General features: G+C 37.2%; 1 protein-coding gene across 1 annotated transcript; it reads right to left on the reverse strand.

Moving 5' to 3' along the window:
• Positions 1-638: 638 nt before the first annotated feature.
• Positions 639-7,265, reverse strand: LOC115748858 (DEK domain-containing chromatin-associated protein 4). Its single transcript, XM_030685498.2, has 12 exons — positions 7,104-7,265; positions 5,158-5,939; positions 5,042-5,075; positions 4,689-4,768; positions 4,445-4,504; positions 4,131-4,241; positions 3,785-3,862; positions 3,605-3,685; positions 2,920-3,403; positions 2,335-2,447; positions 1,949-1,979; positions 639-1,011 (listed from the first exon to the last, which is right to left on the reverse strand). Exons 2-12 carry the CDS (start codon positions 5,884-5,886, stop codon positions 851-853), a joined length of 1,962 nt encoding a protein of 653 aa, XP_030541358.1. The 5' UTR covers positions 5,887-5,939; positions 7,104-7,265; the 3' UTR covers positions 639-850.
• Positions 7,266-12,819: the final 5,554 nt, after the last annotated feature.

A 12,819-nucleotide genomic window follows, 5' to 3' on the forward strand; every position in this document is an offset into this window, starting at 1 on the left:
CATCTCGCCTATGTTTTTTGTTTTTTTTTTTTTGTATTTTTTTTTTTAGTTTTTATTTCTTAATTTAATTTAACTAAAAATTTAATTAAAATCGTATTTTGACGAAAATGCCCCCGATCGGCCTGAATATTTAATCGGTGACCCGGCCGACAAAGAGAGATCCTTATTTGAAATATGCACAATCACTTCATGCCCTTATTCAAAATAAAGATCGCTTCAAAATTTGAACGAATAAAGACACTTCAAGCCCTTAATTAAAATTTTTCCTTCGACTAGTCACAATTTTTTCACCATACAATACATCTCACTTTTGTCCTTCATGGAAAGGGATGCAACTTACACAGATCCATCTGTAAAATTATAGCTTCATTAGAAGTTTGGATCACTCTCACATGTAACAAGGGATGCGATTAGGTTAAAAGGGCGCTTCACCGAAGTTTACAAACCGACTGGTAAAACACAACTGTAAGTGCAAAGCAATATAACCAAACCACATCAAGTAGTATGAATGATAAATCCAGCACAATCAAAGAACACTCCCCAAGGAAGCCAGGGCTTCAGGGGCTCGCACCCACCCCGCACACTGCCTTGGGATCATCAAGCAACCAGAAAGACGCTACGCAACGCTGAAAGGAGTATTCTCGAATTTGAACATAAACTAGTTGCAGCACTGCCAAGCAGCTGAGTTATCGATACATCCTCTTCTTAATTTATAAATTAGATTGCCAGCATGTACAAATCACTTTGCATGAAAGCTGGCTCTTTCACAACTACTAAACAGTCGGTACAAGGTGCACAATGCGGAAAACTAGGCACAAAAACTACCACTACCTACACTATATTTTGCAGGTCAGGTTTTCACTTCAGGGGCATCTGCCAGTGGTTCGTCTTTCTCAGCATCGCCTTCTCCATCTTCGTCGTCAGCCTCATCGGCAAGTTTAGTGAGCTCTTCCTGGATCATCAGCTTTATAGATGACTTTTTCAGTGTAAGATCTGTGTCGAATTGCTCGGCTGAAAAGTTGCCAACAAATTCATTAGGCTGCCATAAAGACACTAACAAACGAATTTTCAGCCACTAGTTATGTACCAATATGACAAGATATTTTCTACATTTTTGGAGTAACAAGGGTTTTCCCGTGGTTCCCATAAAGAACTGCCTCAATTGTTAGATCAGAGTCTTTCCTTTACCGTCAATGACCCGTTTACATAAATTTTTGGGGGGATCAGAAACCCATATACATCATTAATGGTGAGATCCTACCCGAGTCTCCTTTTAAAACCACGGAAGTGCAGAACTGCCCTTCTATAGCACCAAAGCTTCAAATAACAACAAGCAATCAAACATCCATCGATTTTAGATACAAAGATAAATTCTAACAGCACTTGGACCAATCACTGTATAATCACAAGGGAGACTAGGATGATAGCAATGCTCACTTAACAAAGTTCCAGTGCAAACTTCAATGTTTCAGCAACTAAAGACACTTTGTAATAATAATTCCCTATCCAAACCATCACCTGTCGAGTTTGGGAGGATTTGTCCATGGACATGTAATATAACCGATAACGCACCTGTACCTCATTATTCATTCAAGTAGACATAATACAAGTTGACTGTACAATCATACCCCAATTATTGACTATAACAACGCAAATGCCAAGCCTGCTCCAAAGTATCACAAAACACCAAAATCATTCAGGCAAGTGTGACAAGTTTTAAAAATTCCTCTGTGAAAAAGGACCTATATCATTCAGCAGAGTCCAGAGGATATGCAGCAGAGAAAGGTCAAAGCTTAAAGATTTAGCCACCACGATTAACAAAGGATATATTGGGAATGCAGCAGATCAATAACTTGCAAATGACTTGCAAAATCAGCCAGCAAAATGATTAATTTGAACGTTGAGGTGCTTGATATCACATAAATGCTTCAATGTTGAGAAAACATACCTAACTGTTTCAGAATATCAGTGAAAGTGGCCTGCAGAATTGAAAACCCATCCTACGTTAGATGTTACAAGCTAATTCGACATATCAGTGTGGAGATTACTCGCCCAAAAATAAAAAAGAATAAAGGCATGGACGGAGCAGTTAGCCTTCTTCAAGAGGCTGTAATAAAATGCAAAACAACATTTACTGTGTATATTGCACTTTCCAACCAACAACCAAAAACAGAAAAAAGTTCAAAACGGCAGATCTTTTATGCCACTTAGACATCAATAGTCATAGACATCTTGCAAGCAAACAGAAACTTTTTAAGCAAGTTGCAGTCTTGCACCAAGCAAAGGAAGAAATGCAAAATCACCAACCAATATATCCAAAGACTAGAATCGCACCGTATTGAAGTCAACTTCCTTAAGAATTTCACAAATTGCATTTCGAAGCTCAACATCGCTGGGCTTGAGAGTCCCTCCCTTTGATTTGACATTTCCTTTGGCAGCTCTTTTCCCTTCCACAATACAACAAACTTCAGTCGGTTCCATTTAGAACAGTGCATTAGAATGCCATTTCTTACCTTGTTGCACAAAATTTAATTCTAAGTAATTGCCGAATGTTTTTGTACCTTATACCACAAATTTATGTATACATATGTGAAAAATCATGCAATTAAGGGGATTCTTATATATACAGATGGTACTTAAAACTAGGAACGAGCATGAAGGATTAACGACATTTCCTTAAATTTTGAGTTGTTCAGCTAGACTGATCACTCCAAGACCTTTGGTCTCAGCCTGGACCCAATGAAAAAAGTGGGATCAATTTCAAGCATAAAAAAGTTCACTCAAGCTTCAGATTAGCCACTAATTAACAAGCAGTGAAAGTCCATTACCTCAATAACTATTGAAAAGAAGAGCAGACTGCATTGCATACCCAAAAGCACAGAGAATAACAAATGGAATGAAATGGAGTAATCAACTGACCAGTTTTCTCCTTGGAGGCAGACTTTGGAGGAGTCGAAGACTTCTTGGTTACTTGTTCGTTCTTCTTCCTAGAGAACACCGCAGGACCACTGTCACTGTGGTCGACTTTTGTGCGCTTTGATGATGATTTCCTTTTTGTTGCTTTGGGTGGTGGACTCAATTTTTTTGACACCAAACTTTTCCTGCTTTTGGCTTTTCCAACAGATTCCTTTTTGCTGGATGATTTTGCACGACTATTTTCCTTCTTCCCCGTGTCTTCTTCAGACTCGTCCTCAGAAACATCTTTTTCCTCACTTTCTGACTGGTCTGGCATCTCGTCATCAGACTTTTCTGGAACACCATTTTCAGTTTTTTCCTCCTCTTCTTGTTCTAGTTCTAGTTCATCCTCTCCCTCTTCCTCCTTCTCTTCTTCAGAATCATCTTCTGTATCAGAAGCAGGCTTCTTTCTTTCCTTGTTCAAATTATCCTCACTCTTTCTTCGACTCTGGAATCAATCCAACCCAAAAATAATGAAATAACAAAGCAGTGCCACATGATCAAAAGTTGAAGCCCAAAAAGAATACTTTTTCGGAAGTAGTAAACACTTCAGATTATTGATTATTCGTGATTGGTTCAGTCATTCAGCCGATGATAAAGAACAATTATCATCAATATCACAATGCTTCTAGTGAGAAATGAACGATACCTTGACTGTCCGCTTCGAGGAACTCTTAGATGCAGATGAAGTTCCTTTTACCAACCTCTTGCGCTTTTGGCCCTTACCGGACTGCCACATGTAGAGAAGATCAAAACATGAAAAAATGCAATTGCAAAGAAACCAATCACAATATCAATGACTTCCCATAAACAATTACAGATGGACAACCTCTTTTTCAGCCAGTAACAAGGTAGTTGTGGCATGGGGAGCCACCAAGAAGTCAATCAGCTTCATAACAATCTCTTCCTGAAAGTGCGGACCAACTAATCAGTACAAACAACAGTTGGCATTGTAAACAAAGAATATGCTATTCTCCAAATCACACAAGCAAGTCTAACTCGTTGGCCCTACTACACAGCCAACAAATATCATATTATATGATCACTTTCAAGACTGCACCTTCGCTATGACGAACAGGCAATTTAAGGGACCAAAAGGAAAAGAACCAAGCATTCCCGAAGAAAATACTGTTAAAAGACATATAACAGACTACCAAAACTGATGTTGCACCAACCTTTCTAGTGGATGTCTTTGAGACTGGTATGTCAAGCACATCACACAATTCGAGCAATTTCTCTTTAGTACACTTGTCAAGTTTTTCCTTCACCTTATTCTTCTGCTTTTCCTGTAGTTGCAACATAGTTAAAGGTGAAGCTCAAAGACAAGCCTTTCAGTACCCCACAACTCAGCAATTTCCAGACATAAGTTTGCCACATTAAAATCTCCTCCACTTCCAAACACCCCAACCACCCCCCCAAAAAAAAAAAACCCTCACTGCACAAAAACCCAAAAAAAAAAATAATAATAATGCTATAGACCTGTATTTACCTCATTAACATGCCATACAAAACCAGAAAACCTCGATATATTACCCTTGATCTGGAATGCCTGCAAAAGTACAGAAGAGGAAGGTTTATCAAACAGCGAATAGAATGCTCAAGAATTTCAAAACCGACACTCTCCTAGGACATCCACTTAACTTGTCTAAGGAGTACATACAAGAAAGAAAGGGGAGGAGAAGGGGGGGGGGGGCAGCAAATCACGGCCATTGAGAGATAAGAATTAATGTTACCTTCCCTCTCCTTCCAAACAGGATGTTATGCAGCAGTTTAAAGGTGTCATCCATCTTCCTTCTCGACAATTTGAAAGCCACTGACAAAATGTAGAGACAGTTGTTTAATGCACCTTATCATTCTGCATGGATGGATCCCATAACATGCAGAACCAGGAAAACATGTCAATCAAAGTCATGCCCATTTCCAGGTTTCAGACATTCCAAACCTCAACTACATTCTATACTAGACCCTAAGTGATTGTACGCTGAGCATTTTTCGTGTACGCCAACAACAAAAGAGATGGTTGTTTTCCAGGAACCATGGAAAACAGTTTCAACAATATAGGGAGCTAGAATAAAAATGAGAGTACCATTGGGTATGTCCTTCAATGGTGTTCCACGGCCCTGCAATTCCAAGATAATATGATCAATGAAATTCCTACACATGAATCCAGTAAAATGCAGGGTGTGAATTAGTTTTATAAACCTTTTCTATATGGAAATCCTTAGTGGCATCTCTCTCAATAGATGCCACCAACCGCTCTACAGACTTCCTCTCTCGTACAGGACGATCTACCGTAGGAGTCCTAGGGGTCCTGTCATTTTTCTTTTTATTCCCTCCAACCTTCCCCCCAGCATTCTTCTGCCTCCTGCGCTTTTTTAACACTTTCTCATCTGTACTTTGTTCAGCCTTCTCTGTCTCAGTCTGCTCCTCCATACTCTCGGTCTTCTCTTGTTCCTTCTCCTCACTCTCCTCAACCTTCTTTGCATCATTCTTTTCCTCTTCAGCCTCTTCTTCCTTCTCTTCTCCAAGCTTCTCCTCTTTAATTTCTTCATCCTCTCGTTCCCCATGTTTTACCCCATCAATAACCCCCTTATCTCCCTCCTCATTATTCACTTCATCTTCCTTCATCTCCTCGGGTACCTCTTCCTTTTTTCCAGCAGGAGATTCTTCTTCCATCTCTTCAGTTTTAGGTTCTTCCTCTTCTTTTTGTTCTTTCTTATCATGCTCTTCCTTTAAATCCCGGCCTACACCCGTTTTATCAGTCTCCACTTTCTCTTCATCTTTATCATCTTCCTCTTCTTTCACTCCATTAGTTTCCTCGGTTTTTCTTTCAGTCACTGCATTGCTGTCATGAGGTCCAGATCCATTTTCTGCAGGTGCTACTACTGCTTCTGATTCAGAAGCTGCATTTGCCAAACCTTCCTCACCCATAATTCACTTGATAGGAGTTGAATTATTCAATCAAGAATTAACTTCTTCACAACCTAATAAGAATACGATAAATCAGTACATGAGAAACAATTATGACTAAAACCATACTTGCAAGAAATGAAAACATTTCAACAATTCCGTACATATCATCATGTTCCTGAGAGTGAAATGTGAATTCAACATGTGGAAGGACATTGCTCAGTGATCAAAGGAAAAGGTCTGTGCACATAAACAAATCCTTCAGCTATCTGACCTCAAAAGTTAGCTTTAAAGGTTGCTTCTCTGAAGATTCATCTTAAGTGGTTTCAAAGCCATACATATACACCAAAGCAAACTCCAAGAATAGTCTAGCTATGGGGTATGGGCTGAAGTAAAATTACCAGTAGGCTTCCAAGAAGCACCTATTGACTTGAGTCAAATCACAAGTACAATTTGGAAATGATCCTGATGATAAACCAGCGCCCATTAACGTTAAAACACCTGATGAAAGGCTACCCGTGGTGTGCTTCGGAAGCAATACTCCAATGTGAGGTCAGTGTTGCTAGAATACAGCTAACCCAAAGATCTGTTGTAGATGCTGAACAAAAATATGGAACTAATTACAACGGATAACTCTATACATTAGTAAATGTTTGTGCTATCGCCAAGACAATGGTGACGCTTAAATTCCTATCCAAACCGAGACAACCCTAAAAATGCCTTGGATAATACGTAAGTCCAAGAACTGACCAATCTTATCCCAACAAACGCCATTTTCTATACAAATTGTGATTAACACTAGTAAAAATTAACAGGAAAACCTTCCTACGCTCCTGAGGAGGAAAAGAAAAGCATCTAAACACTTCAAAACAAAAATAAAACGGAAAAAAAAAGGAAATGAAGGCGCAATTTCATGTTCGGAAACCGTAGTCCCGAAACGGAGAACCAGGGTGAGCAGAAAGCTCGTTTCTTTTTTTCCATCATTTGCCTCATCGACCCGCAAAAGCTACAATTACACACTCCTCAGCTAGCAAACAGCGAGAGAAAGAGATAAAACAACAAAATTCCAACAGAAGAAGTCCAGTCTCGCGAGATTCCCAAAACCCTAGCCACGCAAGAAATGTCCTGGCTCGAGGTACCAAAGCACCAACTGATTCGTGAAACCCCAACTGAGCCCAGCATGAGGAGGAGGAGGAGGAGGAGGAGGAGGAGCAGCAGAACAAGAAGCGAGTACTTACAGAAAAGCTCGATGGATTTTAGCTTGGCCGAAGAGCTCCAACAGAGAGACGAGAAGAAGAAGAAGAAGAAGACGACGACGAAGACGAGCTCTTTAGTTCGAGCGTCATGCTCTCTCCACTTTCTCTCTCCTGACCGGTGTGCGAGTGTGGAGGAGGAGGGGGTAGGGGTAGCAAAATGAACCGGATTTCAGACGCGGAATTGAAATGCGGTTAAATGTGGCGATCTCGTCGGACGGACGAGATCTGCCGCGGTGAGGATCGTTGAAATTCCGACGGTCCGGATGTGATGTTCGTTTCGAAGTGCCCCCTCCAGTACTTGAGGGAGTGGGGAGAACAAGCATCAGAGATAAAAAAAAATTAAACGAAACGAAGGAATGGAACCACAAAAAAAAAAAATGCTATAAAAAGATAAAAATGACCTTTCTGTTTTTATTTGCCTGTGAAAAAAAAAATAAGAAATTAAGAAAATTTGCTCATGATAACTCTGGGAACGTGTGCATGGTAAGGAGAGAGAAAACTAGCGGGCATGCCGAATCTAATGATGCCGGCCCGTACTTCACAAACAGAAGATCTTGAGTTTGAATCTGCTTATAGTAATAAGTTTTACGTTATGTGTATTAACCGTTGGCCCGATCCCTACCAAGTGAAGCTTTTAGGGAAAGGGCAAATTTATTATGGTATTAAAGCACATATCAAGGGCTTCAATCTCGACATATCTCTCATTTTTCTCTTTTTGTTATTCTGGGATGTTTTCCCCGTAACAAATTATCTTGTTGATTTGATTGCATCTGTGTCTTATCTCGCAGGATTTGGATCGCTTAACATTAGGATTTTCGTAACATGCATGACATTACTCAAATCGGGCATTTTCAAATGAAAATGGACGGTTTGAATTGAGTCACGTTATGTGTTGAAATGAAGGGAAAAAATATGGGTGGGAATTTTTTTTGGGTTTGAAAAATTTTGAATCCCAAACATAGATCAAATCAAGCCGTCCATTTTCATTTGGACGGCTTGATTTGAGTAATGTCACGCATGTCACGGAAATCCCAATGTTAGGGAATTCGGATCCTACCTCGCATGTCCTTACACGCAAGGAGAAGTGTTAGATTATCATGTATATGTAATTATAGACTCATTTCCTATCGGCTTAAATATATGAAGAAAATAATTTTCGGCATAAATATATTATGAATATCAAGAATCTCGATGTACCTATTGTGTCAAGGATCACCTCTCTTGCGAAGATTATGAGTTCTCACTACTTAATGACGGTCTTTTTTTTTTTTGTAATTTTAAATTCTTGTATTTTTGTTATGGATGTAGTGTTATCTCGATAAAACTTAATCATATCGATATATCCTTTCTTGTTTTATAAGTGAGAGAGTAATGTTTTATAGAAAGAAAGAATAAGTGAGAATAATGCAATGAGCGAGGGAAGTTTGGGGAAAAACTTTTAATTGTCAATATTTTGAGAAATTTTTATTAACTCCGGTTTTTTATGTAAATGAAACATGACGTAGAAAACCTATTCACCTTACTTTTTACATAACCTATTTAATCCTAGCATGCCCACAAGACCATCATAAGTCGCTCGAAAATAAAGCAAAAGATACCATCAAATTGAAATGATAATTATATTTAAAGTCTTAAAACTTATCACGAAAGTGCAATTTAGTCCTAAAAATTTTAAAAAGTACAATTTAACAGTAAAACTAAAAAAAAATGCAATCAAGTCTTAAAACTTGTCAAATTTATCCAATTAAGTTATTACGTTAATTGCATTTTTTTGAAAGTTTTAAGACTCAATTGCATTTTATGGTAAGCTTTAGAACTTGATTGCATTTTTTGAAAGTTTTAGACTTAATAACACTTTTGTGACAAGTTTTAGGACTTCTACTGTATTTATTCCTAAATTGAATATGAAATTGCTCTCAAATTCTCGCTTTGATTTCGTTGTTTAAAATAATTACTAAAGGTGATTGATTCCAAGTCCGGCCGTACCCGTAAATTGGGAATCTATCCTTCCAATCCGGTTCTTGAGCGGTCCAATGGACTATTCTAGATCCACCAATCAAACCCCATTGCCCCGATTTTAAGATATTTTTTCATTTCAATCCATTTCTTTAATCAACAAAAAATATGATATATTTTTATCACCTTTATGACCATTCTCGTCTTTGTAAATACTGCTATGGTTTCACTTGAGTATATTTTAATTTATGATCCTTCTCTTGTAAAAATATAACCTCATTTAGAGTTGTATTGGATTTATATTCCGTTTGTTTTAAGATACATTGTAATTTGTCAATAGATTTTTTGTACTTATGTTTATTTAAATTTTTGTCCCTAATTTTTTTAATAAATAAAATTGTCAAGTATTTACCCATATCTCATGATTAAATTTAATTATATCTATAAATTTGAAAATTAAATTAGCTAGAGTATCAACCCAATACAACTCTAAATTTGGTTCCACTTTTACTATTACTGATAAGATTATACATTAAAACATACTTAAATGGACTATCATTGTATGTATGAACACCAAAAGGTTCAAAAAGTAATAAGTAGATAGCCATATTTGTTGACTTAAAAATGGATTAAATGAAAAGATATTAAAAAGTTCAGGCAATGGTGCATTAAAATTAAGGGATTAAATTAAATAAATGATATTAAAAAGTTTAGGCAATGGTGCATTAAAATTAAGGGATTAAATTAAATAAATCAAAAGTTTAGGGATTAGATTGAGCATTTATGAATATTATAAAGGCCACATTTAACGAATTTAAATTTTAAGGTTGACATTGCATAGTGGACTAAAGTTGAAAGAATATTTATTTCATTTTCTCTTTTTTAAGTGAAAAAAAATGGGCAACTCCGTGTAAGAATCTTAGAGTCAACTCTCCAACCCAATTTTTCTGTTGATGAGATTTAATTACCACACTACTTATAATATTTTCAATGTAATCATTGAACTTTTAATTTGTCCAATCAAATGCTTAAGCATGTAAAAAAAAAATTACGAGATTTAATTCAATATAATCCCCGAACTTCTAATCCGTTCAATCAAATTTCAATCTTTCTTCACTCCCGTCGCAACCTAAAAATTAGGTTTCTAGGCTAATGGATTACTAAGTTAATTAAATTAATTAACCTAGCTCAAACTCTCTCGAACTCTACCAATTCACAACTTATGGTTCAAATAGTTAATATGCAAAAGATTTTCAAATTGAAGTCGCCACTAATCATTTTATGGTAGATCGATTAGACACTTAAATAAAGTAACGGGGGAAATACTTTATTCCTATAAACCAAAGATTCATTTGAGTTCGAGAACTTAATTACGCTAATATTTCTATTAACACCATTTTGGTACCTTTCATTTCAATGAAAAACATTTAACCAGGTAGCTTGGATTGATTTTAATCTAAAGTCCTAACATATGGGGTGATCATGTGGGTGCACAAACATTATTTAACACCAAATAATCAAAGCATCAAATAAATTGCAAGATAGGGAAAGAGGGAACATACCTGAACACTGTAGCCTAAACCCTAAAGCTTATCTCCCACGCGTAAGACTTAGTCTAATGCAATATTTTTATGGATTTTCACTTATTTAACGAATAATGCAAATGAATGAAACGCATATGTAGTCTTAAACTAAATGGCATGCAAGGCATTTATTGACCTAACTCTAATGACATGCGAAGATGAAGCTAACTAGAATGACAATGCGATTCTAATTAAATGACGTGCAAATTGACTAAGTTAACCTAGTCTAGATGGCATGTGAAAATGTCATGAATTTAACCTAAGTGACATTCAACATTAGGCTAAATGACTTAAACATGTAAACTAGATTAAAGAACCTAGACATGCGAATAATGACATGGCTATACGATGACATAGCATTCTAAATGATGCAGCAAACGACACACCGTACATGCGGATGACATGGCAATTATGTGACATGCGAATGATGTGGCATGCAATTGGTGACATGGTAAATGACATAGAAAACTATATGACATGATGATTACGGTTCTAACTTATATGACGTGCATATAAAAGAAAATGCATTATCTAGATGCATGATATGGAATATTCTAAATTATATGAATGCATATGCACAAGATATTTTTTTTTTGTATTTTTGATTGAATTTCAGGATAATTATTAATGAAATTAAAACCATCCTAAACGAAGATTATCCTAAATATCTAGGAAATAATTTGAATTAAACCCTAAAATTATATAGGAAATCTTTAATCCTAAGTCTAAATGTTTCAATTTATAATAATCCTATCTAAATGAAGATGCAATATATATCTAATATGCAAATTAAATTTAATGCACCAAATCTATTAGATACGATTTCTAATAAATCATATCTTCCTAAATGAATGCCTATCCTAGGAAATCTTGTCTATCTAAGGCAATTGAATTTTCGAGATAAGATTTCTAATAAACCTTATCTTTTTAAATATTTTTTTTAAATTTTCAAATAAAGAAACAACCAATCAAATATACATATAAAGATATGCATGATTTTGAAAATATTGTCCGATTCAAATTTGGTAACAAATTGAATCGAGGAATCAAATATAGTGGTTAAGATTAGATGTCTCGATTCCAACGCCATCGAGAGACAAATCTCAGGGTCGAGATTAGTTCGAATCTAATTTGAATCGATTTTCTAATCTAAAGAAAAAGATGCTTGAAGATATGATTGATTCAAAAAAAAAAAAACCAAGCAATAATATCAAAAAATCAAAATTAGACAAGATTTTACCTAATCTTGAATATTCGCCGAATTATTTCCCGTTTTGAATCAGGATTGGACCGGCCGACTTGCGGATGAGGATTGCCGGATCGCTCACGGAATGGTTGCTCGTCGGGCTGCTCACGGGAGACAAAACTGCCACGTTCATTTGGACTTGAAATCGTTCAACTTCCTTTGGGCAACAAGGGGATGGACTGATCTACGTGTACATGGGCGTCTAGAATAATGGCATCGGCACGCACGAGGGCGGACCGCTTGCTCATGTTCTGCTTTGTCTCTGCTTACGATAAATTTTAATCACAGAAACAAGAGAGACAAATCATGCCCTGATATTGGGACTTAATAATCGTGCAACTATGTCAATAACGGAAGAAAGTCAGAGAAGACAACACGAATTGTGGCGTCGGGGTTCGCTCAACCGGTCGCTTGGCGGCGGGGCTTGCACGTCGACGAGGAAGGCACGGTGAGAAAGACTTGTCTCCGACTGTGGCAGAATGTGGCGCGTCTCCACCGCTTGATTCTTTGACCCCCCTCAACTCCTGTTCACTTGCCTATACACCTGCGAGAGTAAGTCTGATTATAACAGCGATAATTCAAGAAAGACTTGGACTCACCGGGGTCGAATTCTATTGGTGTTTGGGCGGATCAAATTGATCGTGTTCGTGTGGATGGCTCGTCGTTTGAGATCGGGGCGCAAGCGAGGAGTCGCCGAAGATCTGGACGTGACTGGTGCGGCCGCAGAGACCCGATGAAAGCTTGCTGGATACTCTGTCAGAACCTGCATCAGGACTATGTTCCCTCATCTTTGTATGTTTTCTGCAAGAGGAGTCCGTGAGGAAAACCTAGGAAGATAGATGCCAAGAAATAAAAAATAACAAAAGGGATGAAATTATACGTCACTGATGAAGGATGGTGCTCCCTTTCTCGT

The sequence above is a fragment of the Rhodamnia argentea genome, chromosome 2, assembly GCF_020921035.1.
Source record: "Rhodamnia argentea isolate NSW1041297 chromosome 2, ASM2092103v1, whole genome shotgun sequence".
NCBI lineage: Eukaryota > Viridiplantae > Streptophyta > Magnoliopsida > Myrtales > Myrtaceae > Rhodamnia > Rhodamnia argentea.